This window comes from Nomascus leucogenys, chromosome 6, assembly GCF_006542625.1.
Source record: "Nomascus leucogenys isolate Asia chromosome 6, Asia_NLE_v1, whole genome shotgun sequence".
NCBI lineage: Eukaryota > Metazoa > Chordata > Mammalia > Primates > Hylobatidae > Nomascus > Nomascus leucogenys.
In genome coordinates this window covers 35,745,387-35,773,329 of record NC_044386.1, presented here as the reverse complement: position 1 = coordinate 35,773,329, position 27,943 = coordinate 35,745,387, and the positions used below count along the sequence as shown (strand labels likewise).

General features: G+C 40.1%; 1 protein-coding gene across 2 annotated transcripts in view; it reads right to left on the bottom strand.

Moving 5' to 3' along the window:
• OSMR (oncostatin M receptor) overlaps nt 1-27,943 on the bottom strand; it is an 87,068-nt gene that overhangs the window by 44,217 nt on the left and 14,908 nt on the right. For both annotated transcript variants that reach the window (XM_030814004.1, XM_012501691.2), the window contains exons 2-7: nt 21,358-21,443; nt 14,285-14,457; nt 8,820-8,991; nt 6,065-6,349; nt 4,696-4,831; nt 4,001-4,152 (exon numbers count right to left, since the gene is read on the bottom strand). In XM_030814004.1, coding sequence (XP_030669864.1) covers nt 4,001-4,152; nt 4,696-4,831; nt 6,065-6,349; nt 8,820-8,991; nt 14,285-14,457; nt 21,358-21,430 — 991 coding nt within the window. In that variant the 5' untranslated portion in view covers nt 21,431-21,443. The remainder of the gene's footprint in view (nt 1-4,000; nt 4,153-4,695; nt 4,832-6,064; nt 6,350-8,819; nt 8,992-14,284; nt 14,458-21,357; nt 21,444-27,943) is intronic.

Genomic DNA, 27,943 nt, shown 5'->3' with positions numbered 1-27,943 from the left:
CGATTCTGCACTTCTACAAAGCTCCTAGGTGATACTGATGCTTCTGGTCCATAGACCACACTTTCAGCAAGGTACAAGCCCATGAAACAGACCTCAACAATTTCAATGAACACGTATCACACAGACACCTTCTATGACCACAGTGAATTTTTCTTAAAAATTAATAACAGAAAAATAAAAATTTCATTTTAGAAAATTTGAAACACAAATTAATTCATGGATTAGAAATGGTATCATATATAGTTTGTTATAATGAAAGCACTGCAATGTTAAGTTAAAACTTATTGGACTGTTGTGGATGCCATAAAACTGGTATTTCAATGGAAATATGTAACTTTAAATATTTTATTTGTGAACTAATATCCAACTTATGAAAGTAAAAGGTACAGAAAAAAATCCAAGAAAGTAGAAGAAAACAGGTAATAAAAATTACAGTGGAAATTCAACAACAAAACACAACAAAAATAATTAATTTTCAAAGCAAAATTGGTTTCTTTTTAAAAAGAAATCAAAGTAGTTAAACTTCCAGCAAGATTAGCAAATAATAAGAGCAAAGGCACATATAGATAATATTGTGAATGGAAAAGAAGACACAACCACAGATACAGCAGAAATGAATATGATGATAAAACAACTACTTCAAAATAGACTAAAAGACATAGTAAAAGTGATAAAAGATATTAGAGAACAATATAAATCAGATTTAGCAAACACCATGGATGAGGTAACAGAACTCAGGAAAGAAATAGATATAAAACAAAAAATAAATTCAAAATCGAAGATGTTAAACTGGAAGTAGTTACCAGAGCAAAAAAACACAACAGATAATTTCTTAAGCAAATAGGAGGTAAAGGGAGAAAAAAAAATTTTAAATAAAATAAATGAAGGGATAAAAGTAATTCAAGAGAAAGTGACAAATATTAAAGATCAGAAAAAAGATTCAATATAGAGTTAGCAGGAATTCCTGAAAAAGAAAACCAAGGGAAGGTGGCCAAATACCAAGAACTATAATTCAGAAAACTTCCTAAATTAAAAAAACATTTGATACTACATACTGAAAGAATGTACCATATTACTGAACACATCAACCTAGAATAGCCAATACCAAGACAAAGGTTTTAAAGAAAAAGAAAAAAATCCTCTGGGCATCTAGGCAAAAAAAACAAGTAACTTCTAATGGGGAAAAAAATAGATTACCATTACTACTAGGCTTTTCATCAGCCTTGCTGTATGCCAGAAAAAAAAAATGCAACAATAAAATTTATGATACTCAAGGAAGAAAATATAAGCTAAAAATTTTATATCTATTCAAACCGACCATTAAATACAAAGACCAGAGTAAAACTTTTATTGACATTCAAAAACTCAGGTGACTGTTGTTCCTGTAAACACTTTCTGAAGAAGGTACTAGGGAATAAATTTCAGGTAAATCAAAATGACCAGAGAAATATTTGCATAAGCTCTAATGATGAACATTAAACATATATACTTGTGGACTTACAAGATGCAGCAAGATTTAAAAGGGAGATGATGTAACAGGTAATATCTATGTGCTCTGACAATGATGATATAGTACAATTATTTTTAAATGAGAAAGGAGTTAAAATTTCAAAATTTCAAAATGGAGAAAGAAAAAAGGGAAGGATATATGCTAACAATGATTTTAACTGTTTTCAGGAAATTTTTAAGTGCCTACAGTGTTATAGGAGTTAAAAGGGGTCCTTGGGGAGTTTTTGTTTCTTTTAAAGCAGCTCCAGAAATGTTTCTTGTCTAGCAGAAAGGCCCTGACTTTTAGAACCTCTCTCCTACCCAAGCTTCAATGTGCAAATGCTGGCCATTAGAAACAAACTGGGTCCACCCAAACATGGCAATTCACGCTGTCTTCTTCCTTGCCCCGACATGTGCCTAGCAACATGGCAGCCCCCATATATCCCCAGGTGTGTAGAACATCAAGGTGCCCTGCATTTGCATATTAAAAGGCTAGGGTGGGAGGGCCAGTTTTTTCCTGGGCTATGTGAATGACATGCCTGGTCAAACCAATCCCCTCAGCCCTATGCAAATCAGAAACCAACTCCTCCAGCCTCCTCATATAGGCAGCCACTATTCTGCTGCACATGGGGTTTTCTCTTTGTTCAAATCCCTCCTCCCTCTGTCTCTGTATGGAGGAGTTGTTTCCTTCTTCCTTCCTTCTTTCTTGCCTATTAAACTTTTCTCTCCTTAAAACCACTCCACGTGTGTCGGTGTCGTTTTATCCAAACCTGAGCGAAACGAAGGACCCTGATGTTCCTCCAGTCATTGGAGACATATCAGTAGCACAAAAAATATGCAAGAAGTATACAAGGGAAAAATTTAAAATTTTATGAAATGATTTTAACAGAGGCCTAAGGAAATACAAAAATGTACTATGTCCACACACAGGAAGATTTAGTAACATACAGATTTTGATCTCTCCAAGTTGCATTTATAGATTAAGTGCAAATCCCGTGAAAAACCCAGCAGGGGTTTTCATAGAATTTGGTAAATTATCAATTTTACATAAAAGAGTATGGCACCAAGAATAGTAAGGATAGTCCTGAAAAAGAATAGGGTGAGAGACTTACCCTACCCGATGTCAAGACTCATCTGAAACTTTAAGTAAGTTAGTGTAATACTAGTGCAGGAATAAACAGACCAACCAGTGGAATTAAGAATCCAGAACTCTCTTACGCTTTCATAATAGTGAAAGAGCTGGCATGTCAGATCATTAGGGAAGGAAGAGTTATTTGACAAACAGATATGGAAAAATGGTTACCAAACAGAAAAATTCAGTGTCATAACCCTATCTCACTTAATATAAAAAAATCAATCCCAGAAGGATTTGGAATTTGTCTTCTTAAAAACCTTTAAACTTCTTACTAAAAACTTATAGGTGACTGTCCTTCTGATCTTGGGGTAGGAAATGATATCTTTAAAATATTTTTATAAAATTATCTGCTTTAAAAATGACAAACTTTTGTTAATCAATAGACATATAAAAGAAAGTGAGTTACAAATTGGGAGAAGATATTAGCAGTAAAGAAATGAACAACAAATCAGTATCAAGAATATATGAATATTCTTACCAACAAAAAATGTGCAAATTGCATAAGCTTTTCATAAAAGAGAAAACAGATGTGGCCAAAATACTCATGAGATTCGATCTCAAGACTATCATGAAATACCATTTTATAGCCATTTAATTGGCAATAATAAAAAAAAGTGCCAATACCAACTTGGTAAGAATATATGAATCTATAGGGTGGGAGTATAACTGGTATTACTCCTTTGAAAAACAATTTGACCTTATCGTATAGGTTGAACATATTCTACATCTGACCCAACTCTTAAGTATATATGCAAGAAAAACAATTGTAGATGTGTACTGGACACATGTATAAAAATGTTCATATTAACATGTGCCCAAGAGCAAAAACCTTGATACAACCTGCAAATCCATCAAAGGAGATGTATGAATAAAATATTTAATATTTACACAATGAAATACTACACAGCAGTAAAAGTGAATGGACTACAGCAACACTAAACAATATGGGCAAATATTAGCAATTTAATATTATATAAACATAATTACTGAATTATTACATACAGCTTGATGTCCTTTCTATGCATTAAAACCAAACAAAATAAAGGCATTTTTACCATAACATAAGAAATGAGAATACACATGTACACAATTTAAGGTGGGGGCATTATAGGATGAGATATGATAGAAGTTACTGTTAGAGTCCAATTTTTGAAGTTGGGTAGTAAGCTCATTGGTGCTCGTGACATTATTAAAAGAAACAAATAGGGGATGCGTGCATCCATGAGGAGAAACGTGGCATGAACAATAGGTATAAATTCTAACTCTCACCTCCGCTGTGAATGAGGCAAAGATCTACAGCACATTTACTTGATCACACAGTCTGTCAAACAAAGACACGTTAGTGGCCACAGTGGGCTGTGACAACTCTAGTCTCACCTCGATGAGTCAGGTTAAAAAGGATATTGACACTTCTCTTCCTTAAGTAATTTTCAGCTACGAGTGTGAAGTTATACGTTTCTTGTGAGTCTTGAGTTATTTGCCAATTACACCAGTTTTTGTGTATACAAAGTTTCTTTTCCCCAGAAAATCTTTAAAAACAAAACAAAATAACACAACCATTACCAGGCTTTTACTTTTGTCAAAGCAAATGTATCCCTTATCCCTCAGGGCATACTCAGTGACTGTCAAACTATGTTCCCCATAATGGCATTGATCCATCTCCAACAAATACCAATAATGAAAATATTGTTTCTACAAATTTGACATACGTGCTGAAATGTCTTAACATGAATCACTGACTCGTGGCGAGAACATCCCTTAATTTACTTGGAATATTCCTAAAAAGTCAGAAATTGGGTAGACCCAGATTATCAGACAGGACTATTTTCACATCAAGGTATACATTAACTGTCTTTCTTACCATGCTATGCTAAATGTTCCTTTTTTAAAAACCTCAGGTAGAAAGTATTAGACATTTGTCAACACTTAAAGGTTTCCTCTTGACCTTGGCAGGTGGTTCTGAAATATTTGTTCAAATTTCCTGCAACATCTAAGTGTAGATTTTTGCCATGTTGTCAAAAGCACCTCAAATGAGGAAGAACTTGTCAATAATGTAACCAGAGCCAACTTACGATTCAAATAAGGTGTAGCTTTGGGAAGGTTGTTTAGACCACCCCAAGGTGGTGTCCGTCCCAGGATCCCAAGTACAGTGCAAAGTCTTGAAGTCCTGGGTTTCACAAGAAAAGTCCTTGGGCTCCTCAAGTACTTCTGTCCATACAAAGGAAAACAGACCTAGTTAAATCTTTTTATTGGAAGATAAGCCAAATGGAAAGCTCTGTTTAGAGTCTGAAGTCACAGAGTTACTCTGAACGATGAAGGGGTCACTGAGGTGGAAGGCTACCTATCAACAGCCTCCAAAAGTCACTTTTCAGGGGCCACCTCATCTTGGCCCCTTCTCCTTCCTACGCTTGTGATTTTCTGAGATGTCATGGGCATGTGTGGTCCATGTTATGCAAGTGGCTGATGCTGTGTCCATTTGACAAGGGTTGTATCCCCAGTGCCTGCCAATGTTTCATTTCGGGTGCTGTGGCTCACAGAATGCTTCGGGGATGCAAGAAAATCAGTCAGATTTGTAAACGTGCTAAATTCAACAGGCGGGAGCTGAGTGTTCAGGGAATGGCAAAGCACCTCCAAATCCCCAGAGTTACTGCTGCCCTTAGTGGCCAAGCTAAGGGGACACAGATGAACCAGGCATCCAGGAGACTGGAGACTTCCTTTGGCAAGGGAGGCAGGGAGGGAGATGTTCCCTACTGTGCAGGGGAAGGAGATGCTCAAAACAAAATACAGGAGGCCACTAGTTGTACACACACAGATCTATATAAAAATCAAAACGTTCCCACTCCACTAATAGATCCGATGGAACCAATTTACTGCACAGTTACGAACAGTAATGGCCTCCATTTGCTGACTGCACGCAGCTACTGCTGGGGCCAGGCACTACCCACATTCATTAATCCTCACAATCACCATCACTGTCCCCATTTTACAAAGGAGGAAACTGGCTCAGAGAGGCTAGGGAACTTGGCAAGATGACACACCCAGCCAGGGAAAGAAGATTCAAACCCAGGTCTCCTAGACCACAACCCTGGCTGACTCCGTGGTTGTCCAATCTGTAGCTCCTACCCTCCCTCCATGATCCCGAAGTAATTCCAGCATGGCTGGGCAAAAAAGGGTATTTTCCCAGTGGTCCAGGTCATGACCTGAACTGTCTCTTCTTTAATACTATCGATTTCTAGGAATACAACTCTCAGTAAGGACAAGAAAACAACAGGAAATCCCAGAAATATTACTGAAGGACATTGACTTCAGAGCCTCTCCTGGAAAACTTGGGAAACAAAAGAAAATCATGGATAGAAATGTTTATTTGTCTTCTAGTAAAGGAGATTTAATCTATTCCTCAGGAAATGAGAAGAAAGGGCCACAGAGAATTTGCACACTTACTTGAGACAAAAAGAACGATGCCTCGTATGCCTTTACTGACGTTTCCTTGACTCGCCTCACAATAGACATTTGTCCCTTTATTCCTAATGAAAGGCACACTATTCAAGCTGAATGCAGTTACATGTGGATCAAGTTGTTCTCCATGAATCTGTTTCCCTTCCAAATAACAGGATACATTATTTTCAATGTTCTTAGAAATGTAACAAATGGTAACATTGGAGCCTTCTTCCACCAGCTTATCTTTAGGGAAAACGAACAATATATCCCGTCCAAAAGAATCTTGTACTGCAAGAAAAAAAAATAGCCAAGTTAGAATCCCCCTCAAAATTCAAGCCTCTTAAAACAAGTTATCCATCTGCCTTCAGCAGATAACTTTAGCTTTTTCTACCTCCTGGAGAAAACAGCAACCTAAATTTCTCTGCCAAACCTCTACCCTCTGGTGCATGCAAGACAATCCTTTCCACCACTGCTCCTATTGTTACACTGATACCACTGCTGTTGCTCTTACTGCCACAGACAGCACATTACTATTACCACTCTGATAATCGCATGATTGCAATTGCTGGGTTATTGTAACTGCTTTCTATCAGGTTATTGCAACTGCTTTCTATCAAGTCCCAGCTCTGCCGAAGGCCATGTTAAGTGTTTATGTACATTATCTCATGTTGTTCTTAGTACCTACAGGTCAGGTAGGACTTGGCCAAAGTTTGCTCAGTTAGAAAGTGGCAAAGCCACATTCAGACTGGCAAGGTCTATGCAGCTCCAAAATCCCTCATAATCTCTTCATTGTACTGGAGATCATATCTCTTCCTACCTTCTCAGAAATGCCAGTCCCTCAAGTGTGAGGGGTCTTTGAAACGCTCATTTTTGAAAGTTTTTAAAAAATCCAACCTTCAAGCGATTCTTGTGCCTCAGCCTCCTGAGTAGCTGGGACTACAGGCATGTGCCACCAAACCCAGCTGATTTTTTTGTATATTTAGTAGAGCTGGGGCTTTGCCATGTTGTGCAGGCTGGTCTCGAACTCCTGAGCTCGGGCAATCCGCCCGCCTCGGCCTCCCAAAGTACTAGGATTACAGATGTGAGCCACCACACCCAACCTCTTACTATCTTTTTAATATCTTTTCTGTCCCTGTGTATGTGTCCTTCTTTCCACAGTAGGATGTAATGGTTAAGCACATGACCTCTGGAGCCAGACTGTCTGGGTTGGAGGTCCAGCTCCAGCACTTAGTGGCGTGGTGACCTTGCATGGCTTCTTTAACCTCTCAGTGCCTCAGTTTCCTTATCTGTGAAGTGAGGATAAGAAGTCCTTTTATAGGCCGGGCGCAGTGGCTCACGCTTGTAATCCCAGCACTTTGGGAGGCCGAGGCGGGTGGATCACGAGGTCAGGAGATCGAGACCACGGTGAAACCCCATCTCTACTAAAAAATACAAAAAATTAGCCGGGCGTGGTGGTGGGCGCCTGCAGTCCCAGCTACTCGGAGAGGCTGAGGCAGGAGAATGGCATGAACCCGGGAGGCGGAGCTAGCAGTGAGCGGAGATTACGCCACTGCACTCCAGCCTGGGCGACAGAGCGAGACTCCGTCTCAAAAAAAAAAAAAAAAAAAAAAAAGTCCTTTTATAGGACTGATATGAGAACTAAATATGTATAGTACTTTAAAATGTGACTAGGTCACAGATTTAATTCAATTATTATTATCTCATTAGTATTATTAGTTTAACGCGAGCAAAAGAAACTGACAAAACCTACTCTAAATTTTAATGACAACAAAATTAAATTATCAGTATTAAAGAATATTTAAAATATATTTATCCATAATCTTATTTTTTCAAATAACACACCACTTTCATTTTTCCATATTCCGCTCCCCTTCCCCCCACCCCCCCGTCTAGATTTGGGGGGGCTACAATTTGAGTCCACCATCTGTTGTTTTTTGGTGTGCGTGTGAGAGACAGAATCTCGCCCTGTGGCCCAGGCTGGAGTACAGTGGTGTAATCTAGGCTCACTGCAACCTCTGCCTCCTGGGTTCAAGCGATTCTCCTGCCTCAGCCTCCAGAATAGCTGGGACTACAGGCGCCCGTCACCATACCCAGCTAATTTTTATATTTTTAGTAGAGACAGGATTTCACCATGTTTCCCAGGCTGGTCTTGAACTCCTGACCTCAAGTGATCCGCCCGCCTTGGCCTCCCAAAGTGCTGGGATTACAGGCATGAGCCACCATACCCGGCCCTGTTTTGTAAATAAAGTTCTATCAACAAAGCCTTCTCATTGGTTTACACACTATCTATGGCTGCTTTCACACTACAGTAGCAGAGTTGAATAGTCACAACAGCGACTGTATGCTCTGAAAAAGCTTACGCTATCTCTTATCTGGCCCTTCACAGAAAAATGTTCCCAACCTCTACTCTAGACGCATACACAGTTTGTGTTGCTCAAATAAATACATATGTACAATTTATGTCTTGCTTTGTTCACTTAGCATTTATAATACACAAACTTTGCACGTTTTGAAAACAAATACAAAATTGCCTGAATCTGCACAACTGTTTCAATGAGTAAGTTCAGGAGCCAGACTTCAGACTATATCTTCCATGCCAAGTTTCACACCTGTGTTTTTTAGTTCCCATAGGAGCCAAAGGAAAATAATGTCAGTGTCTACCCAGGGTTCCTCAAAGGAGATTTCCACTATTTGACTATTGCTACTCATTAAAAAATATATTAAACCTTTTCACTCTTGTGACCATCTCACTTCTTACCACTGACTTCCTCCCAGGAACTCCAGTTGCTCCAGAAATTTGGCTCAGGGAACTTGGCATCGTCCACCAAACTCTTTATTCTTACAAAGTGTGTTGCGCATTCCAAAGGGAGCTCGGATTCCCAGCTCCAATGCAGAACCTGGTTCCACTTCACAGTGGTGCTGTAATTCCCCTAAAAGTAAAGAGAAAACAATTGGAAACACATAGCCATCTTGTCCTATAAAATAGCTTGACTTGACTTTTTCCAAAGCACAAACCTAAGACCCCATTTCAGGTCCACAACATGTACCAGTGAAGTCCACTTCTGCTAGTCAATTCCCCATGCTCTGATGCCTCGCATGGGAGCCAGCTATGACCTCCTGCCTTTTGAAAACTGAGCTTCCAATCCCTATGGTCTTCTAATTCCAGGGGACTCATGTGGAATAAGCGGGAGAGAAAACAGAAGCTACTCAGGTCTTGGGGGAACAGATCAGAGACGGAAGGTGTGCACTGTGCCAGTCCCAGAGAATCTGCTAAGAAAGTTCTTGAAAAGTAGAGAATTAACAGTCATCCTTTTAAAAAAAAAAATTGAATGTTTGTTTTTTAAAAATATTCATCTTTAGCAAGGTTTGGATTAGGATGGTCAAATCTCAGTCAAGAAAGCAGTCTTTCATGGCACACCAGAAGTTCCATTTTCTGTCGGAAGTTGACAGATGGTTCTCTGAGTCTGCCTTGGTTTTCTGTCTCTTGTCCTTTCAGATATGGTGGCCACATGGCCACATTCCATCTCTTGGGCTCCATCTGTCAGACTCTTATGCCCTGAAGATGTCAATGACACAAAATGTCTTACACTGTTCTCTAGGAAGCTTGTCTAAGTTGAACTGTAATTTGGGCTTTTGACACAGCCTTTAGCCTTCATCTGTCTGAGATGCTAATTCCATTCTCTAATTCCACAGGCTTCAGTGGTTCCTTTACACCTTGCCCTGTCATGCAAGGCCTTCTATAATCTGGCTCCAACCCACCAGTCCCTTGCAGGTATCATCTCTCCAAACACAGCGCCTCCCCGACACTTCTGGATATGCCTCATGCTTTCAGACCTGTCTGCTCAGGCAATGTCTTCCACTCCCTGCTATATGGGGATCTGTCCTGTTCTTCAAGCCTAGGTTATGCCCCTTCTCCTTCATGAAGCCTTTCTTGCTCTTCCCTCTGCATTCCTCTTGTCTCCATCCCTTCTGAGGCCCTCCTATATACTGCAGCTAGCGGTTGGTATATCAACTGTGACTCTAGTATGGTCCCGAGGGAGCAGGAACCATGCTCTCTTCTTCATGTCCCCCATAGCTCCAGGCATGCTTTCTCCTCAGTGTGCCTCCTCCAAGACTCCTGTTTCCTGCCTCACAGCTGCAAGGTGGAGACAACACACACTTGACACTTACTGGGGGAACCTGAGTTCGAGTCTGCATCCACGTTTCTAAGAGCGAATAATAAGTCCTCAGTATAGGGGATGGGACAAGTCACATGTCACACACTGCTTGGCGTTAGCAACTCGAAGGCCTTCTTCTATTTATGTCTGCCCCCTATTCAGGTCACAAACTTGAAACAGCGCCCCTGACAGAATTAAACCCAGCCCTGGGCTGAGAACATCCTAGTCCACCCAGAGGGCATTTAATTGTGGGCTTTCTTTCTCACTCTCTGCAGACTGTGTTTTTTTAAATGTTTATATTTTATTTCCATTTATTGCATTACTTTACTCCTAGATCACAAAATATGTTCCTTTAACAAGTTGTGAGGTCCTGATCCATGAAACTCTCACTATTTAACATGAGCAATGTCAAGTACATTTTGCTTAAATATTTTTAAAATTTAAGAGCAAATATCCCAGGACTTTGGGAGGCCAAGGCGGGCAGATCATGAGGTCAGGAGTTTGAGACTGGTCTGACCAACATGGTGAAACCCCATCTCTACTAAAAATATAAAAATTAGCCAGGCGTGGTGGTGCGTGCCTGTAATCCCAGCAACTCAGGATGCTGAGGCAGGAGAATCGCTTGAACCCGGGAGGCAGAGGTTGCAGTGAGCTGGGATTGCGCCACTGCACTCCACCCTGGGCAACAGAGTGAGACTCCATCTCAAAAACAAACAAACAAAAAAAAGAGCAAATATTTCCTCTCTTCCCCCAGATCCCTGCTAAAAAGAAGTACATCAATAATGGCAACCTCACTCTAACGCCAACAAGTCACAGACTGAATTTTACCTCCCTTCTGTCCCTTAAATGCAGCCCCTTCTCTCACCCGCATCTCTGCTTTGGCTGGACCCCGCAGCTTGCTTCCTAGCGGCCACAAATCCCTTGACCCAGTTCCCCACCACACTCCGCTGTGCGGCTATTCAAATCAGGCTTGCCACTTCCTTTGTTCTTATTGCCCTTGGGATAAAAAAACAAAACCTCAGCATGCACCCCATGGTCCTGTGCATCTAGGCCTGTGCCCCCGTCGTCATGTGCTCAGGGATCCAGCACCACAGTGGACTTTCAGGCCTGGAAATTCCCTTCTCTCAGGGCCTCTGCTCATGCCTGTTGGGTCTGCTCAGAGCACTCTTTTCTACTCTACTTGCTAAAGTAACTTCTATCCTCTTGCATATTTGGTCTCAAACAGCCCTTTGTCCAAATTGTGGGAGAAGGTGAGGCCTAACCCCAACCTCATAGCATCTCATCAGTGACCTGCACACACAGCCCATGTGTAGAATACCCTATTCATGTGTTCACCTCCTCATTCTTTCCAGCGTGCTCAGCGCTGACATTCCCACACTGCACACAATGCCTGATCTGGGCGCACAGGCTAAAACTCTGGACTGAAAGATTTAATCATTTCATTAATACGCAATGAGTTGTATTTCTCCCAGACACTACTTCTGTGTAGAACCTGTTTAACCTCAACTTCTGCTTTGTGGTCTTTACAGCCCTGTTAATGTAGGAGATAAAACTTTTCCTTAAATATAGCAATTCAGTGATTTTTTTTTCTTTAAATATGATGAATTGTCTTTGGGTCATTTCATTCATTGAAGTGGCAAGTTTAATTTGACCCTTGCAGACATCAGTAAGTCATAAGAAATTGGCACACACATTTACACAGAAGTCTAACAGAGGTCACTGATTTGTTACTGAGACATTTGACTCCCACACCTGGCCTCCTTCCAAGCTTGAGCTCTTACTCTACTTTGCCTTCCTATGCCATTGACAAAAAGCAAAAAGCAAAGGGAAGGGGAGGACCATGACCCAGGAGGGCAGGACCACGCAGTTCAGGGTTCCAAATGGCCAGTACCATCCAGGAGACAGCTCAGTGCCTCTGGTCCAGCTGCAAGTGCTCTTCCTTTGACTTGTTTGGGAACAGAGGTGTCTGAGACATTGAGTCCAGAAGCTTCCCCCCATCCCCCAGCACGAATGACAGTGCCCTGTCAGGCTTGCACTACAGGGAGCTTCCCTGTATAAGGGAGATTTTGGTCTAAACAGAAGCAGCATCCTCCTCCTTAACTGCAGGAGGATCTTACAGTTCTCCCCAACTTCAGGCATGAGTGATTCAGACAAGCGTTTCTCAAGGCATCATCTATTCCATAGGACATATGTCCACTGATGGCCTGGGGACTGCATTTGACTGTCATCCCTTTCTGGGCACAGGGGTGAAGGATGATCCCGCCCTGCCTCTGTCGCCTGGAGCAACACATCAAACCTCTCTGTGCTGTGATTTCTCCACTGTTGTAGTCAGGCTGGGTTGGGTGTTGTGAGGACGACATGATAGACAAGGCCAAACTCTACCCTGAGGGTCTTGAGCCCTAGAAGTTTACAGAAATAGTCTACAATAGCTGCTTTCCCTAGAAAAGAGGACTCTTATGGGAATCAAATAGGAAAACAGATATGAACAACTGCTTTTTAGGAAAATAAAGAAAAAAATCCACTTGGTATATGGCTAATATTATTTTTTCTAACATAATAATAGATATGAGTTGTCTTTGGGAAAAATAAAGAATGGGATCCATGTAGTCTATGGTTAATGTTATTTTTGCTAGTGGTGCTAAGTGCTAGTTTTCCACAATTCCTCCAGTACTTCCACCTCAATTTTTCTTTTTGTAGATAATCCTTAGTCTCAATATGACCTTTGCTTCAATATTTTACTGGGCCCAAATTACCCACGAGTGTACCCATTAAACAGCACACCAACACGGCACATGGATACATATGTAACAAACCTGCACATTGTGCACATGTACCCTAAAACCTAAAGTATGATAAAAAAAATACAAAAATTCAGACTCACTAGTATAAGGTGGGATAGTGGAAAGATGTGTTGATAGCAGGGAGTAAACAGCGACACACAAGTATGGCTGTTGCTGAAAATCATCATACTACATAAGTCTCATTGTGGGAAACTGCCCTTTGAGAGGTAGCATTACAGACTTGGTATGAATCCTAAATAGACAGAGTCAAAATTTTACTTAACTTGCGCAGATCTCAAATTTCAAGAGTGAATATGGAAAGTAACTGAAAATGTTAAAATTAGTGACTTGTATGCTTTACCAAAGGAACTAACCATGCTGTATCCGTATACCCAAAGCCCCCACTGCCTGGATGAAGAGTGGAGCCTGGTTGAGCTGACAGAGGGCCCAAGCACAGTCCTAGGCTTCTCTTACCTGTAGGAAAATTTTCAGTTCCTTTCAATGAGAAAACATTCCACTGTCCTTAAATATCCCATGAAATGAGTGAACATTATGTGCACATAGATTACTAGAGTTCCCAGATGAGAAACGGAAATCATCAACCACTAATGTGTCCCAGTGCACTAGATGGGGATACCTCAGGCAAAACTGACCCAATAATCATTTGAACTAAGTGAAAAATCAACCCCAAAGAATTCAAAGACAAAAAGAGTGTGAAATTCAGTATTTTCTTAATTTAATTTGTTGTGGAAAAAGCCACATGTGAGGCAACAAAGGACACAGGAAGTTACTCTCCAACGTGGCTCCTTGTTGGATGGAACATTAAGCGCTAGTACTTACTCTTCCCTACATTTCAGCGGGGTATAGGCCAAGAAACTGTCAGGAAGCTACACTGGAAGGAAAAATGTTGCCAAATTATTACATCTTATTTAGGAAAATCTCTGGAGGACAGAGAAGAAAGAGGTAGGAGAATGAAATGGTTAATCTTTGTGGCTCTCTGGAATCCAGTATTCACGAGGACAGACTCAACAGTCTTCTTAGAAGACAGAGAAAAACTGAGAAAATCTATTTTCTTAGTGCATCCCATCCTACCTGCCAAACCAAAGTTGTCATGTTACTTTGTCCTGGATCCTTAACTGAAAATGCAGAAATGTAATTGTTTAGACAAACTGTTTTGGGCTGCTAATATATTTCCAAAACGAGAATTTTTCAGATGTTATAAAAGAAAAACATGGTGTCTTTTTTAAAGATGATTTTTTAAATATTGAGCCAAAGAAATTACTTACCACCCAGATGACATTGGATGTTTCAATCCTACTGATCTGGATCTGAAATACCATTTTCAATTCCTGATGATAAGGAAGATTGTGGACAGTCCATTGTAAATGCAAACTCTGATGTGTAGAATTGGTGGAAACTTTAAGTGATACAGGAGTCAATGGTAAATGTTCAGCCAAGACTGAAAAGATCAACATGAAGTATGAAATAATATTTAATGGGAGCAGGATTGAAGAGTCAGAAGTAATTAAACTTGAATATCATCATTATTTAGCTCTGGAAAATATTGCTCATATGTGCATCCTGGAATCAGACACTTTGGAAATCTGGAAGAGAATTTAGAAATCACTTAGCAGACACAGAAATTAAGATCTAGATGAATGAAGTGACTTGCTTAATAACATACAGCAAGCTCGTACATTGATAAACAGGTACACGAAACAGAAGGATCCTTTATTGGACAATCTAACTGGTTTGGAAATTTATAACAAGACTGAAAAAAAGAAAGAAGACTTTTTGATGGAAATGTTATATTTCTGAAAATCAGAAATGAAAGTTTCCTTTTTGAAAGTCAATATTTTATAGTTTGGTAAAAGACTGCAATGTGGGAGCATGTCTTATCTGTAGACATGGTCATTTGTGTCTCAATGTGTTTAACTTAAAAGATAAAGACTAGCAAGAATTAACTGAACTCTTTCGATGAGACCAGCAACATACCAAGCATTTGATGTGAAACAAAATAATTGTGACAAGGTTCCCAGCTCAAAGAAGGAAGCTAGTTGGAGAGACGTGATGAACTCATATGAAATAATCAAGAGATTGGAATTTTAGACTAGTTAGTGGTATGACACAGTCTGTAAAAGAATAGGAATTCAAACATGAAACAGATTTGCTGAAGTTAGTGGCCTTGGGAAGCAGCAGCCTATCTCTTAGGCTGACTGCAAAAACCACCAATGGCGCCACTGCAAATAGCTTGCACACAGAGGTTTAAGCAGATATATCTGCTACTAGAGAGAGAATGTGTCCTGACTGAGTGAGTTAAGTCACTGCTGATTCTCAAAGAAGAACAAATCATGACTTTCCACTTAAGAGGAGAAAAACACCATATAGATTGGAAAATAATTGTGTATTGCTGATTCAACTATTTCGACTGTGAGGGTATCAGAAGTAAACTGGGAGTGGTACAAAGGTATTGAAAAGATAAAGCCTGCATCGATAAAATCAGCTGCTATCTGACGACTCATAGTGTAAGAGATATCATCTTTTAAGCATTCAGTTTTCTAGTTTCAGGGGGATTTCCCCTTGCCATTTGAACCCCTCAAACATTAAGTTTAAATGGTAAGAGATTATCTCATTTTGATAATAAACAATGGGAACAGTCTCCAATACTGAAAAAATGTCCCCAAATTGCCATTCTGTACATGCTGTTTTTCTCATAGGGAAGTAAAAATAACAACAATGAAATGGAGCACATATTATTTACCACGCACAGTGCTAGGGTCTTTACTTATGTTGTCTCATGCAATGCCTACTATAAAACTGTTAGCAATTTTTTAGATAAGGACACTCAAGCTCAATTAGGGTAAATAACATATACAAAGTGATGTGAAATTAAATAGGAATCTCTCTAATACCAACACCTGTGTCCCCCTTTACTGCCCTCCAACTATTAAGACAGGAGCATTGGCCCAATTGAAGTTTGCATGGAATGGAATGTCTGAGAAGTATTTTGCATGGCACCAACAACAAAGTCCTACCATGGTCAGGACACAGGTGACAGGATGGGGCTCTGTATGGAGCCATCCCTGGTGGATACAAGACGAACATGATGTTTTTCATGTGATTGGTCCACAGAGTAGAAAACTTCACATTCAAATGAGGCATAACCTCAGAATTTGGAGGAACACCTCAGAAAACTCATTCTATGAAAGTGAGATGAATAAGAATGCCCATAAAAGGAAAGGCTACCTTCCCTGAAAATCACCTTGTGATATTTTGTAAATGTGACGCTGGGAAGGGCTAGGGTGATAACTATAATCTCAGCGTGAATTCCATGACTGTGAGTTTGGCAGTGGGTCCTTAGATCTGAATCCAGAGTATGAGCAACAGCAACAACAACAACAAAAATAGCCAATAAAATAAACAATTTTGTGCATGAAGTAACAGTCACAAAAAAGTGACAAGACAACGTATAGAATGTGAGAAAATATTTGCAAATCATGTATCTGATAAGATTCCAGTATCCATACTATATAAAGAACTCTTACAAACCAGCAACAAAAAGACAAAGAACTCAACTTAAAAATGGGCAAAAGAGTCTGGGCAACATGGAAAAACCCTGTCTCTACCAAAAAAATACAAAAATTAGCTGGGTGTCATGGCACGTGTAGTCTCAGCTACTCAAGAAGCTGACATAGGAGGATGGCTTGAGCCCGGGAGACAGAGGCTGCAGTGAACCGTGATCACACCACTGCACTCCACCTGGGCAACAGAGTGAGGCCCTATCACAAATAACATAACATAACATAACATAACATAACATAACATAACATAACATAACATAGTCAAAAGACTTGAATGAACATTTCTCCAAGGAAGATATATAAATGGCTAACAAGTACATGAAAAGACGTTCAATATCATTAGTCACTAAGGAAATTCAAGTCAAAATCACAAAGAGGTACCATTTCACATCCATGAAGATGACTATAATAATTTTTAAAATGGAAATAACAAGTGTTGGTGAGGATGTGGAGAAATTACAGCCCCTGTACACTGCCGCTAGGAATGTAAAATGGCTCCACTTTGTTGAAAACATTTTGACAGTTCTTCAAAAAGTTAACTCTAGCCTGAGTGACAGAGTGAGACCCTGTCTTCAAAACAAATAAGTTAAAATAGAATCACCCTATAACCCAGCAATTCCATTTGTAAGTAGATATCCCAAAGAATTGAAAGCAGGAATTGAAACAAATAATTGTCCACAAATTTGTAGCAGCATTATTCACAATAGCCAAGAGGTGGAAACAACTGAAACTTTCATCAGTGGATGACCAGATGAACAAACTGTGGTACACACGCACGAAGGACTATTACTCAGCCATAAGAAACTGAATACTGATACATGCTACAATTGGATTAACCTCACAAACATCATGCTAAGTGAAAGAAGCCAGATACAAAAGGTTTTATACTGTGATTCCATTTGTATGAAATTGCCAGAATAGTAAGTACCACAGAGACAGAAAGTAGACTGGTAGCTGCCAGAGGCTGAGAGAGAGGAGAATCAAGACTAACTGCTTAAGCAGTGGTTTCCTTTTTGGGGTGATGAAGATGTTTTGGAACTGAATTGGGTGATGGCTGCGTAACATTGTGAATGTACTAATATTGCTAATTTACTCACCAAATGAGTATCATGAATCAATATCACTAATTACTCATGATAAAAATGCTTGCATAACACAGAAATTGAGTTTCCATAACCCTACTCTTTTCATTCTATTGCCAAATTTAAATCATATATATTTTTATTGGATTTTCCCATACACTTTTTAAAAATGTGTTGGAACATGTACCCCATTTTATGATTTTTAAAGGACATGTTTTTTAAACCAATAAAGGAAAGTAAAAATAAAATGTTAACAGTCATTACAACAGTAATTATTTCTGGATGATGAGGTTGAGTGATTTTAATTTTCTTCTTTATACTTTTCAGTATTTTGTAAACGTTCTTCAGAAACATGTATTAGTTTGAAAATCAAATAATAAGTTATAATAGAAAAGAAATACTTTTTTAAGCTATCTGATTCACTCCACTATAATCATATCTCAGAATGTGCGATTCCTCCTTAGATTTCCTAAGCCCTTGTTTGGAGCACTGATTGCAACATGCTGTAAGAGTCTGTTTCTATGTCCGTCTCCCTGTAGACTGTGAGTGAAACAAGGTGGGGACTCAGCCTTACTCAGCTCAGAGAAACCAAGACTAAGAACATACCAGTTATGGGAAAGACATTCAGCGATTGGTTGCTGAATGCATGAGTCAACTATCAGTCTAAACTTGACTTCTGGAAGCTCCAGACAAAAGACTCCTTATATTAACATACGCTATCAGTGAGTGCTGAATGACTCAGGTGCTCGAGTGACATCAGTCAAAAATAATCTGGTTAAAATCAATCTAGGACTTCCTTGGGAAATAGTGGAAAATGCCAAGGTTAAGTCAGAGGGATCAAAGAATCATAAAGATTATTAAATCCAATCCCATTATTTTTCAGACAAGGAAATTGAGGTTAAAAAATGGGAAGTAACTTTGCCACAGCCGCACAATCAGACCAGAACCTAGGGCTCCTGGGTCTCTGTCCAGCTCTCTTTTTATAACTCTGGAGTATAGCCAAGAAGACCGGGTTTGGGAATCAGACCAGGACTTAATCACATACTCTCCTCCCACTTTCCCCACCCTGTTTCTCTGAGCATCCATAACACTACTCAAGGAAATAAACAATTGTCCATTCATAAGAAGGGATACCATGCAGCAATTAAAAATAATGTTGTTTCTAGAAGAACATTTAATATCAAAGAAAAACACTCATCATGTGTTGTAGTAATTATTTTAAGTAATAAAAAAATCCTGAGCATATATATATACTATACCTTTTATTTAAAAACACACTATGTATTCATCTCCCTATCTCTATCTGTATGTATGTATACACAACAGACAGAGGAAAATACTGCTGCAGTCATAATCTCTGGCTGATGGAAACATGTACCCAGGGTTAACTGAAGAAAGTCTTGGCTCTGCTTTGTTGATTGGAGAAATTAAGCCAGGTTATTTGGAATAAATCCTCAGATCTGAATCTAGCTGGGTGATTAAGTAGTAAGCCAACTAGTTTGAGTGGGAGTTTAGTAAGCACTTGGTTAAATGCAGCAGAAATTGAGACAAGAAATCCAAATAGTACAGGTCAGGGCAAAGACAGGATTAATTACCAAAGAAAGCATGCTTGACAGAGAAAGCTAAAAGCAGAAGTGAAGATTGGTTGATAGAAAAACAGGGAAATGCATGTCTGATCTAAACAAAAGAAGCTGAAAGCATGAGCAGCAGAGCTTGCTCTGAGAATAGAGTGGCTTGTACGTAGAAGGCACATAGTAAATAGCACTGGATCAGAAAAGGCAACTTCACTAGAGAAATGAGCTGGGCTGAAAGTTTAGAATTAGATGCCTGGGATTGCCTGGAGGCCCTGTGTAACGGAGTGCCCCATTTTTCTAAGAAAAGGAGAATGAGTTACTATTGTTTTATTATTTTCTCTTTTCCCCATTTCCCTCTGTTCCCCACTTCCTATTTAGCCATTTGGAAATGCAATTATAACCTTTCATCTCCCCTTCACCAGACATTCCCTACAGGGCAAGTTCATCTATTAATAATGATATGCTTAGAAGCTCCAGAGAGGAATTTTCACCCACCAGGAGACTGCCTTGAGAGGTAACAGTTGATTTACAACCCAAAGTATGCCCACTGTGAAACTCTCTCCCACCTGGAGAATTTTCAGCCACCTTACAGCCTATTTCTGCCCATGAAGATGCCAACTCAACTAACCAGTAGATAAGGCACCAAAGTGAGTATGCAGACCCCTACCTGCTCACTTCTGCCACTGCATAGGCCCCCTGCTTTAAAAGTGCCCACTCTCTACTCCAAAAGCAAAGCAGTCCCCTTAAGGAGGAAAGCCTATGCTTATTCCGCTAAGTTAGCTTTGGAATAAAAAGTCAGTTTTATTTTTATACCAGACCTTGCTCATTTTAATTGGACTCTGCAAGCTGCAAGCAACTGAACCTGCATTTCGGTTACACCTGGAGGTGGAGCAGTGGGTCTGTTTGAAAATCATTCTTATTATATGGTTTGACCTCTCAGTCTGGTTGCACTGTGCTTAGATTTTAGCAAGTAAGACAGAGTGAGCAAGAGGTATACATACTACAAATGAGAAATCCTAATTCCCACCTTTCAGCCCTAGATTAGAAGAGACTAACATCAAACTATGGTTTTTAAGATGCCAAAAGAAGCAGCATAGTAGTGTCTTCCCATGTGCCCTGGACCTAAAATAAATAAATCCAGATGAAAGGAAGGTCAGACAGAGAATTGAGCAATTATCAGAACAATGTTTCCTTGTTTTTTTTTTTCAAATATATTTTCATGGAGTTTCAAGGAAGATGAGAAATTCTATGCATATTCCCCGCAAAGATCATTTTCATGAATCCGTGGACAGGAACTGCATGGGTAATTACTAGGAGCAAACACCTGTACTCTCATTTAAAAAGGGAGTACAGCAAAGAATAAATACAGGAAGAGGAAAATGTAAAGCCTTGTAAAATACAGATGAAAGGTACAAAAAATTATGAACCAATAGTAACTCTCTCAAGTCTAAGATCTACTTCTAAACAAGTTCAAAGTAATATAGTATCAATAAATATTTTAGAGGTATTAAATTCTTATTGACCTTATTTATAAAGTTAATTTATCTCAAAATATCTTCCCTTGGGGAGAAGCTAAGTGACAAATATTATTTATCTATAAAACATTTCAGCATTTAGCATATTGTCTTGCAGAGACTTGAAAGAGCTTCCACTGTTTCATATTTTCATTGCTTTTACTCATATTTTACTAAGCTAACAGCTTCTCAATGAACATAGTTGAGGGACACAAAAACTTGTACTAACCTAGAGGTCAGCACTGGTGTGGTATATCCAGTGTCTTTTTGCAGCAAGGTACAGAAAGAACTACTTCGATGATGGTCTGATAAAATATATCCATCATGAAATTCTATGGGATTAGGTCTATTCAATGCCCTAATGACCAGTGCATTGACCAGGAAGTCAGGGTCAAGGGGTGGCTTATTAAGAGAGCCATCAAGATGAGAGAGGCCAAGACTAAGGCAACCACTGCTTAGAGAGATTGACAAATCTCCTCATGGGAGATGCTCATGAATTTTAAGTAATTCCCAAAGAAAAAAGAACTGTTTAACTTTTTTCCAAAGCACCAATGACTTCATTTGTTCCCAACGTGATTTTTGTCTTTACTGTTCCTTCCACTTCTTACCTTCACTCTGGTAAGTCCTCAAGGACAGCAATGTTAAGAAGAATGTTGCCTGAAAGACTGCAAATAGAGCCATCAATTCTGGTTTTCTGAAAAAGATAAATTATAAAGAAGGAAAATTTTATTTAATTTTCAATCCTGGCAAGTTTCTTTGAGCCAATTGTGGTAGATGAGGCATTAAAGGCTCCCATACTTCTCCCTTCCCGGTATCCATGCCTCTTGTCATGGTATTTTAGAGTCCCCCCAAAATAGGAAGAATATATTTCCCTGCCCCATGAGACCTTTTTGGGTCCATAAATGTGGCATAAGTGACAGTGTGCCAGGTAGGATGGTGTGCCAGTTTCTACCCACTCTTTTGTGTTTCTACCTTTGACATGAAAAGAGCATTTATGGGCTACCCTACTATATTAGTCTGTTTTCACGCTGCTGATAAAGACATATCTGAGACTGGGAAGAAAAAGAGGTTTAATTAGACTTACAGTTCCACATGGCTGGGGAGGCCTCAGAATCAAGGCAGGAGGTGAAAGGTACTTCTTACATGGCAGCAGCAAGAGAAAATGAGTAAGAAGCAAAAGTGGAAACCCTTGATAAACCCATCAGATCTCATGAGACTTACTAACTATCACGAGAATAGCACAGGAAAGACCAGCCCCAATGATTCAATTACCTCCCCCTGGATCCCTCCCACAACACGTGGGAATTCTGGGAGATACAATTCAAGTTGAAATTTGGGTGGGGCCACAGCCAAACCATATCACCTACTGGAACCAGGAGAATGAGCAACACATGAAACAGAGAGGGCCAACTCAGGTGCTCTAGCTGAGACCAGCCTAGATCAGCCAGCAGCCAGCCAACCCCAGATAAGAGCAGCTGACCCCAGGTGAAAGAGCAATAAATGCTTATTGCTGTGTCCCACTGATGCTTTGTGGCAATGGATAACTGATCAACCAATTCATTCAGACCAAGCAAAGATTGGTAAAGAAAGGTCAAGCACAGCAACAAGAGTTAAACAAGGGTAACAAACTCTGATTAGAAAGAGAACAAATACAATAGTCTCAAGAGAGCTAAATTTAAATTAATTACTTGGAGATGAGGGCATCTCCATTATTCCCTATCTCCAAATACAATAGTCTCAAGAGAGCTAAATTTAAATTAATTACTTGGAGGTGACAGCATCTCCATTCTTCCCTATCTCCCTCATTAAAATTTAACCTAGGTTAGCATATTCTTCCAAGAGACAGTCAGTTTTTCATTATTCCAAATAATTTCCGGTTTTCCTTTCCTTAGAAAAGAATTGTAAAGAGCCAAAGAGCTTCAGTGATTCATCAGGTACTTTGACCATGGGAAAAATCTGAGGACATCAAGAATAAGGCTGGATGACCTCAAAAAGGTTAATAAGTTCTTAATTTAATAACAAATGTGTTAGTCAGGGGAAGCACTGAATTTCACTTTTCTCCTTCAAACTCTGACTCAGCAGAGGGCAACAATGAAACAATTAATTTGAAACCGATTTTTGCATCTGGCCAGCCACCTGGATTTTATCAAAAGCCAGCGATTCAGTAAACCAGATAATCATTACTGCCTATGTCCCCTGTTTTTAAAAATAATATTTTACAGATAAGTGGGAACAACAGTGAAGATAAGAAGAGGGTAAACCACATCATCAAATTATTCTAGGGTGGTCAGACCTGTCTATAGGTAAGCCCAATTGCAAACAGGGGCAAAAGTCTGCAAAGAACACGTTTTGTTTATATTCCTTTAAGCACCTCTTTCCGCTGCTTTCTATTTTTGCAAACAAGTCACTCATACTTCTCCAAAATCTCTACTTAAAACTTCAAATAGAATACACTGAGGGAGGGACTTCAAGATGGCTGGCTAGAGGGACCTGGCACTCACCTCCTCTTAAAAGGACCAGTACAGTAAGTAGATAATCACATGTTGAATACAGCATCGAAGAGAAACCACAGGAATTCAGCAGGGAAGTGACAGAGAACCGCTGAGAAGGAGAGAGAGGTAAAGCAGATGACCCAGCCAGGATTGGGTCAGAGCCAGAAGAAACTTCCCAGTGCCAGGAAAAGTTAAATGAGAGATCCCCAGTGGTTCATATTCCTACTGTGAACTCCTATAATCCTAGCCACAAGACAGCCCCTCCATCCTTGCCAGCCCTGAGACTAGCATAGGGAGCTGTCTGGAGTCTGTGTGATGGCATTGCTCCAGAGGGGGAGTGCATGTGGGGTCCCCGCCCCCTCCCTCTCATCAGCACAGGACCATGTTGAGAGCCCACCCCCATTAGACTACATCCTGTGCTGGGGCCAGCAGACCCTGCTCTCCACATTCCTGCAGCCCTGCGGACATCACCCAATATCCATTCAGAGGGCTGTGGTGTTGTAATGATGGCTGGACCCAGCAGTGTGGCTGTGTCCCCAGCACTCTACCTCACTCAGTCTATACCCTGGAGAACAACTGGTGCAGCACACTGGGGAAGCTACTCTCAGAACAAAAGAAGCCAAAGCATGTGCTCCCAAAAGCCTGAGAGTCCATTACTTGGGGTCACTGTCACTGACAGCAACTCTAACCTGCCCCCCACCTCCAGCATCAGGGCTGCCATCCACCTGCATGTACTTTCAGGGGGCCTGGGGACCAATCCACCCCACCAACCACTGTCACTAGCACTGCCTGAGTGCATTGTCCAGGGCCCTGGGGATCAACTTGCCCCACCTACCACAGCTAGCATTCATGCACAACATCAGAAGGCCTGAGGACAGGCTTGCCACGCACAGCACCACCCTCACTAGTGCCTGCACACATGAAGCGGGGGGCCTGGGAATTGATCTGCCTTGCCCACCACCTCTGGCAGCCACTCACACTTTCTGGAGTCCTGAGGACAGGCCCCCGCCCCAGCCTGCTGGTGCCCACATACATCATCCAGGAGCCTAGTGATTAACATGCCCAGTCTAACACCACCAGCATCTGCACCTGCCTCCTGGAAGCCTGAGCATGAGCCTGCCGTCATCACTGCCACCAGAACCCACCTGCATACACTACCTGTAGTCTGGGAACTGGCCTGCAACAGCCCATCACAGCCACTACCAGCACTCATGTGTGCTGCCTGGGGTCCTGAGGGCTGACCTGCCACAACTACCATTACCAGCACCACACATGCTGCCCAAGGGCCAGAAGATCTGTCTGCCTGCCTGGCCTACCATTGCCACTGCTGGCACCCAAGCAAGCCACATGGAGGCCCAAGGATTGGCCCATCCAACCCCACTACCACTGGTGCTTACGTACATCAGGTGGGCATGTGGGGGCCCAAGGACTGACACAGTAGGCCTGGTGCCACCACCACCAGTGGGGCTCAACAACCAGCCTGTCTGGTCTCCCCATCCTTAACAAAGTCTCACCACAGATTCCACTAACAACAGCAGCCTAAGCCACCAAGGAACTCACGGACACTACTAATGCTGATTACAGCCAAATATATCATACAGAGACTATGCTACTGTGTCCAGCCAGAATCAAAACCTAAGCACTCTCTCCACCCAACCAACACTATTGATATAGCTATAGGAAAAAAATTTTTCCCTATGAAAGCAAATCCATAAAATTACAAACAGCAACTCTTTCACCAGATGCTCAGATAGCAATGTAAGGACACAAGAAACATGAAAAAGCAAGGAAACGTGATACCTCCAAAGGAACATAATAATTCTCCAGCAACAGATTCCAATGAAAAAGAAATCTATGAAATGTCTGAAAAACAATTCAAAGTAATGATATTAAAGAAACTCAGAGAGATACAATAGAACATAAACAATTCAAAGAAATCAGGTCAATTCATATCTGAATGAGAAATTCAACAAAAGAGATATCATTAAAAGGAACCAAACAGAAGTCCTGTACTTGAATAATTCAATAATTGCAATAAAAAATAAAATCATGGGCTTCATCAGCAGACTAGAAAGAATTTCTGAACTCGTATACAGGTCTTTTGAAATAACTCAGTCATAAAAGCAACAGAGAGAGAAAGAGAGAGATACAGACAGACAGACAGACAGAGAGAAGAACTTAAATGAAGGAAGAATGCCTACATGACATATGGGACACCACAAGGTGACCAAATACTCAAATTTTTGGTGCTTCATAAGTAAAAGACATGGGCAATGACATTGAAAATCTATTTTACAAAATAATAGCTGAAAACTTCCCAAGTCTTGCATGAGATATAGACATCAGATACAGAAAGCTCAGAGATCCCAAAAGATATTCAACCCCAAAAAAGTCAGACAGTCAAAAGTCAAAGACAGGGAGATAATTTTTTAAAAAGAAAGAGAAAAGCATCAAGTCATATATAAGGAAACCCCCATCAGACTAACAGTGGATTTCTTAGTACAAAACTTAAAGGCCAGGAGATAATGGGCTGATATATTCTAAGTGCTAAAAGAAAAAAAAAAAAACTTCAGGCAAGAATACTATATTCAGCAAAGCTATCCTTCAAAAATGAAAGAGAAATAGTCTTTCCAAGATAAGCAAAAACTAAAGGAATTTATCCCATCTACGCCAGCCCTACAAGAAATGCTTAAGGGAATCATATATCTGGAAGTGAAAGGATGATATCTACCATCATGAAAACACATGAAAATATAAAACTAATTGGTAGAACAGACACACAAATGAGAAAGAGCTATGACTCAGATATATCCACTGCAGAAAACCACCAAACTGCAATGATGAACAATAAGAAAGAAAGAAAAGAACAAAGGATATAAAAAACAACCAAAAAACAGTTAACAAAATGACAGGAATAAATCTTCACCTATCAATAATAACCTTGAATGTAATGTAAATGGATTAAATTCCCCACTTGAAAGATGTAGGCTGAATGGATTTTTAAAAATGACCCAACTACATGCTGCTTACAACCAAAAAACTTTACCCATAAAGACACATACAGACTGAAAGTGAAGGGATAGGAAAAGATATTCTACGCAAATTGAAATCAAAAGCAAGTGAGAGTAGCTGTATTTAGATAAAATAGATGTTAAGAACCAGAAAAAGAGAAAAAGAAAGTCGTTATATGTAATAAAGGGCTCAATTCAGCAAGAAGATATAAAAAATACCAAATGTATGTGAACCCAACACCAGAGTATCCAGATATATAATAAAGCAAATATTACTAAATCTAAAGGGAAAGATAGACTCTAATACAATAATATTTAGGAATTTCAGCATTGGACAGATCATCTAGACAGAAAATTAACAAAGAAACACTGATTTTAAACTGCACTTTAGACCAAATGGACCTAACAGACATTTACAGAACATTTTATCCAACAGCTGCAAAATATACATTCTTCTCATCACCACATGGAATAGTCTCCAAAACAGACCATATTTTAGAGCACAAAACAAGTCTCAACTAATTTTTTTTTTTTTTTTTGAGGCAAAGTCTCGCTCTGTCACCAGGCTGGAGTGCAGTGGTGCGATCTTGGCTCACTGCAACCTCTGCCTCCCGGTTCATGCGATTCTCCTGCCTCAGCCTCCTGAATAGCTGGGACTACAGGCACATGCCACCATGCCCAGCTAATTTTTGTATTTTTAGTAGACGGGGTTTTACCATGTTGGCAGCATGGTCTCGATCTCTTGACCTCATGAACTGCCTGCCTCGGCCTCCCAAAGTGCTGGGATTACAGGCATGAGCCACCACACCTTGCCATCTCAACTAATTTTTAAAAACCAAAATCATATCAAGTGTTTCCTCAAACCACAACAGAATAAAACTAGAATTCAATAACAGGAGAAACTTTGGAAATTTTCTTTGGAAAAATGGCTCCTGAAGGACCACTGGGTCAACGAATTAGTTAAGGACATAAAAAATGTCCTGATCATGCCTGTAATCCCAGCACTTTGGGAGGCTGAGGTGGGCAGATCACCTGAAGTCAGGTGTTCAAGACTAGCCTGGCGAACATGGTGAAACCCCATCTCTACTAAAAATTCAAAAATTAGCCAAGCATGGTGGCGGGCACCTACTCGGGAGGCTACTCAGGAGGCTGAGGCAGGAGAACCGCTTGAACCCAGGAGGCAGAGGTTGCAGTGAGCCGAGATTGTGCCATTGCACTCTAGCCTGGGTGACAAGAGCGAGACTCCATCTCAAAAGAAAAAAAAAAAAAAAGTCCTGAAACAAATGAAAATGAAACACATCATGTCAAAACCTATTAGATAATGCAAAAAGTGTTATGAGGGGTTTACAGCATTAAATACCTACATCAAAAAAGTGAAAAAATTCAAATAAATAACTAAATGGTGCATCTCAAGGAAACTGAAAAGCAAGAAAAACCAAACCCAAAATGAGTAGAACAAAATAAAGAGCAGAACTAAATGAAATAGAGAGTAAAAACATAATATAAAAGATCAATGAAACAAAAGTTTTTTTTTAAAATGGTAAACAAAATTGATAAACCTCTAGCTAGACTAGCCAAGAAAAAAAAGAAGAAGATCCAAATAAACAAAATCAGAAAAGGGAAAGCAGACATAACAACTGATAACACAAAAATACAAAGGATCATCAGAGACTATTATGAACAACCATATG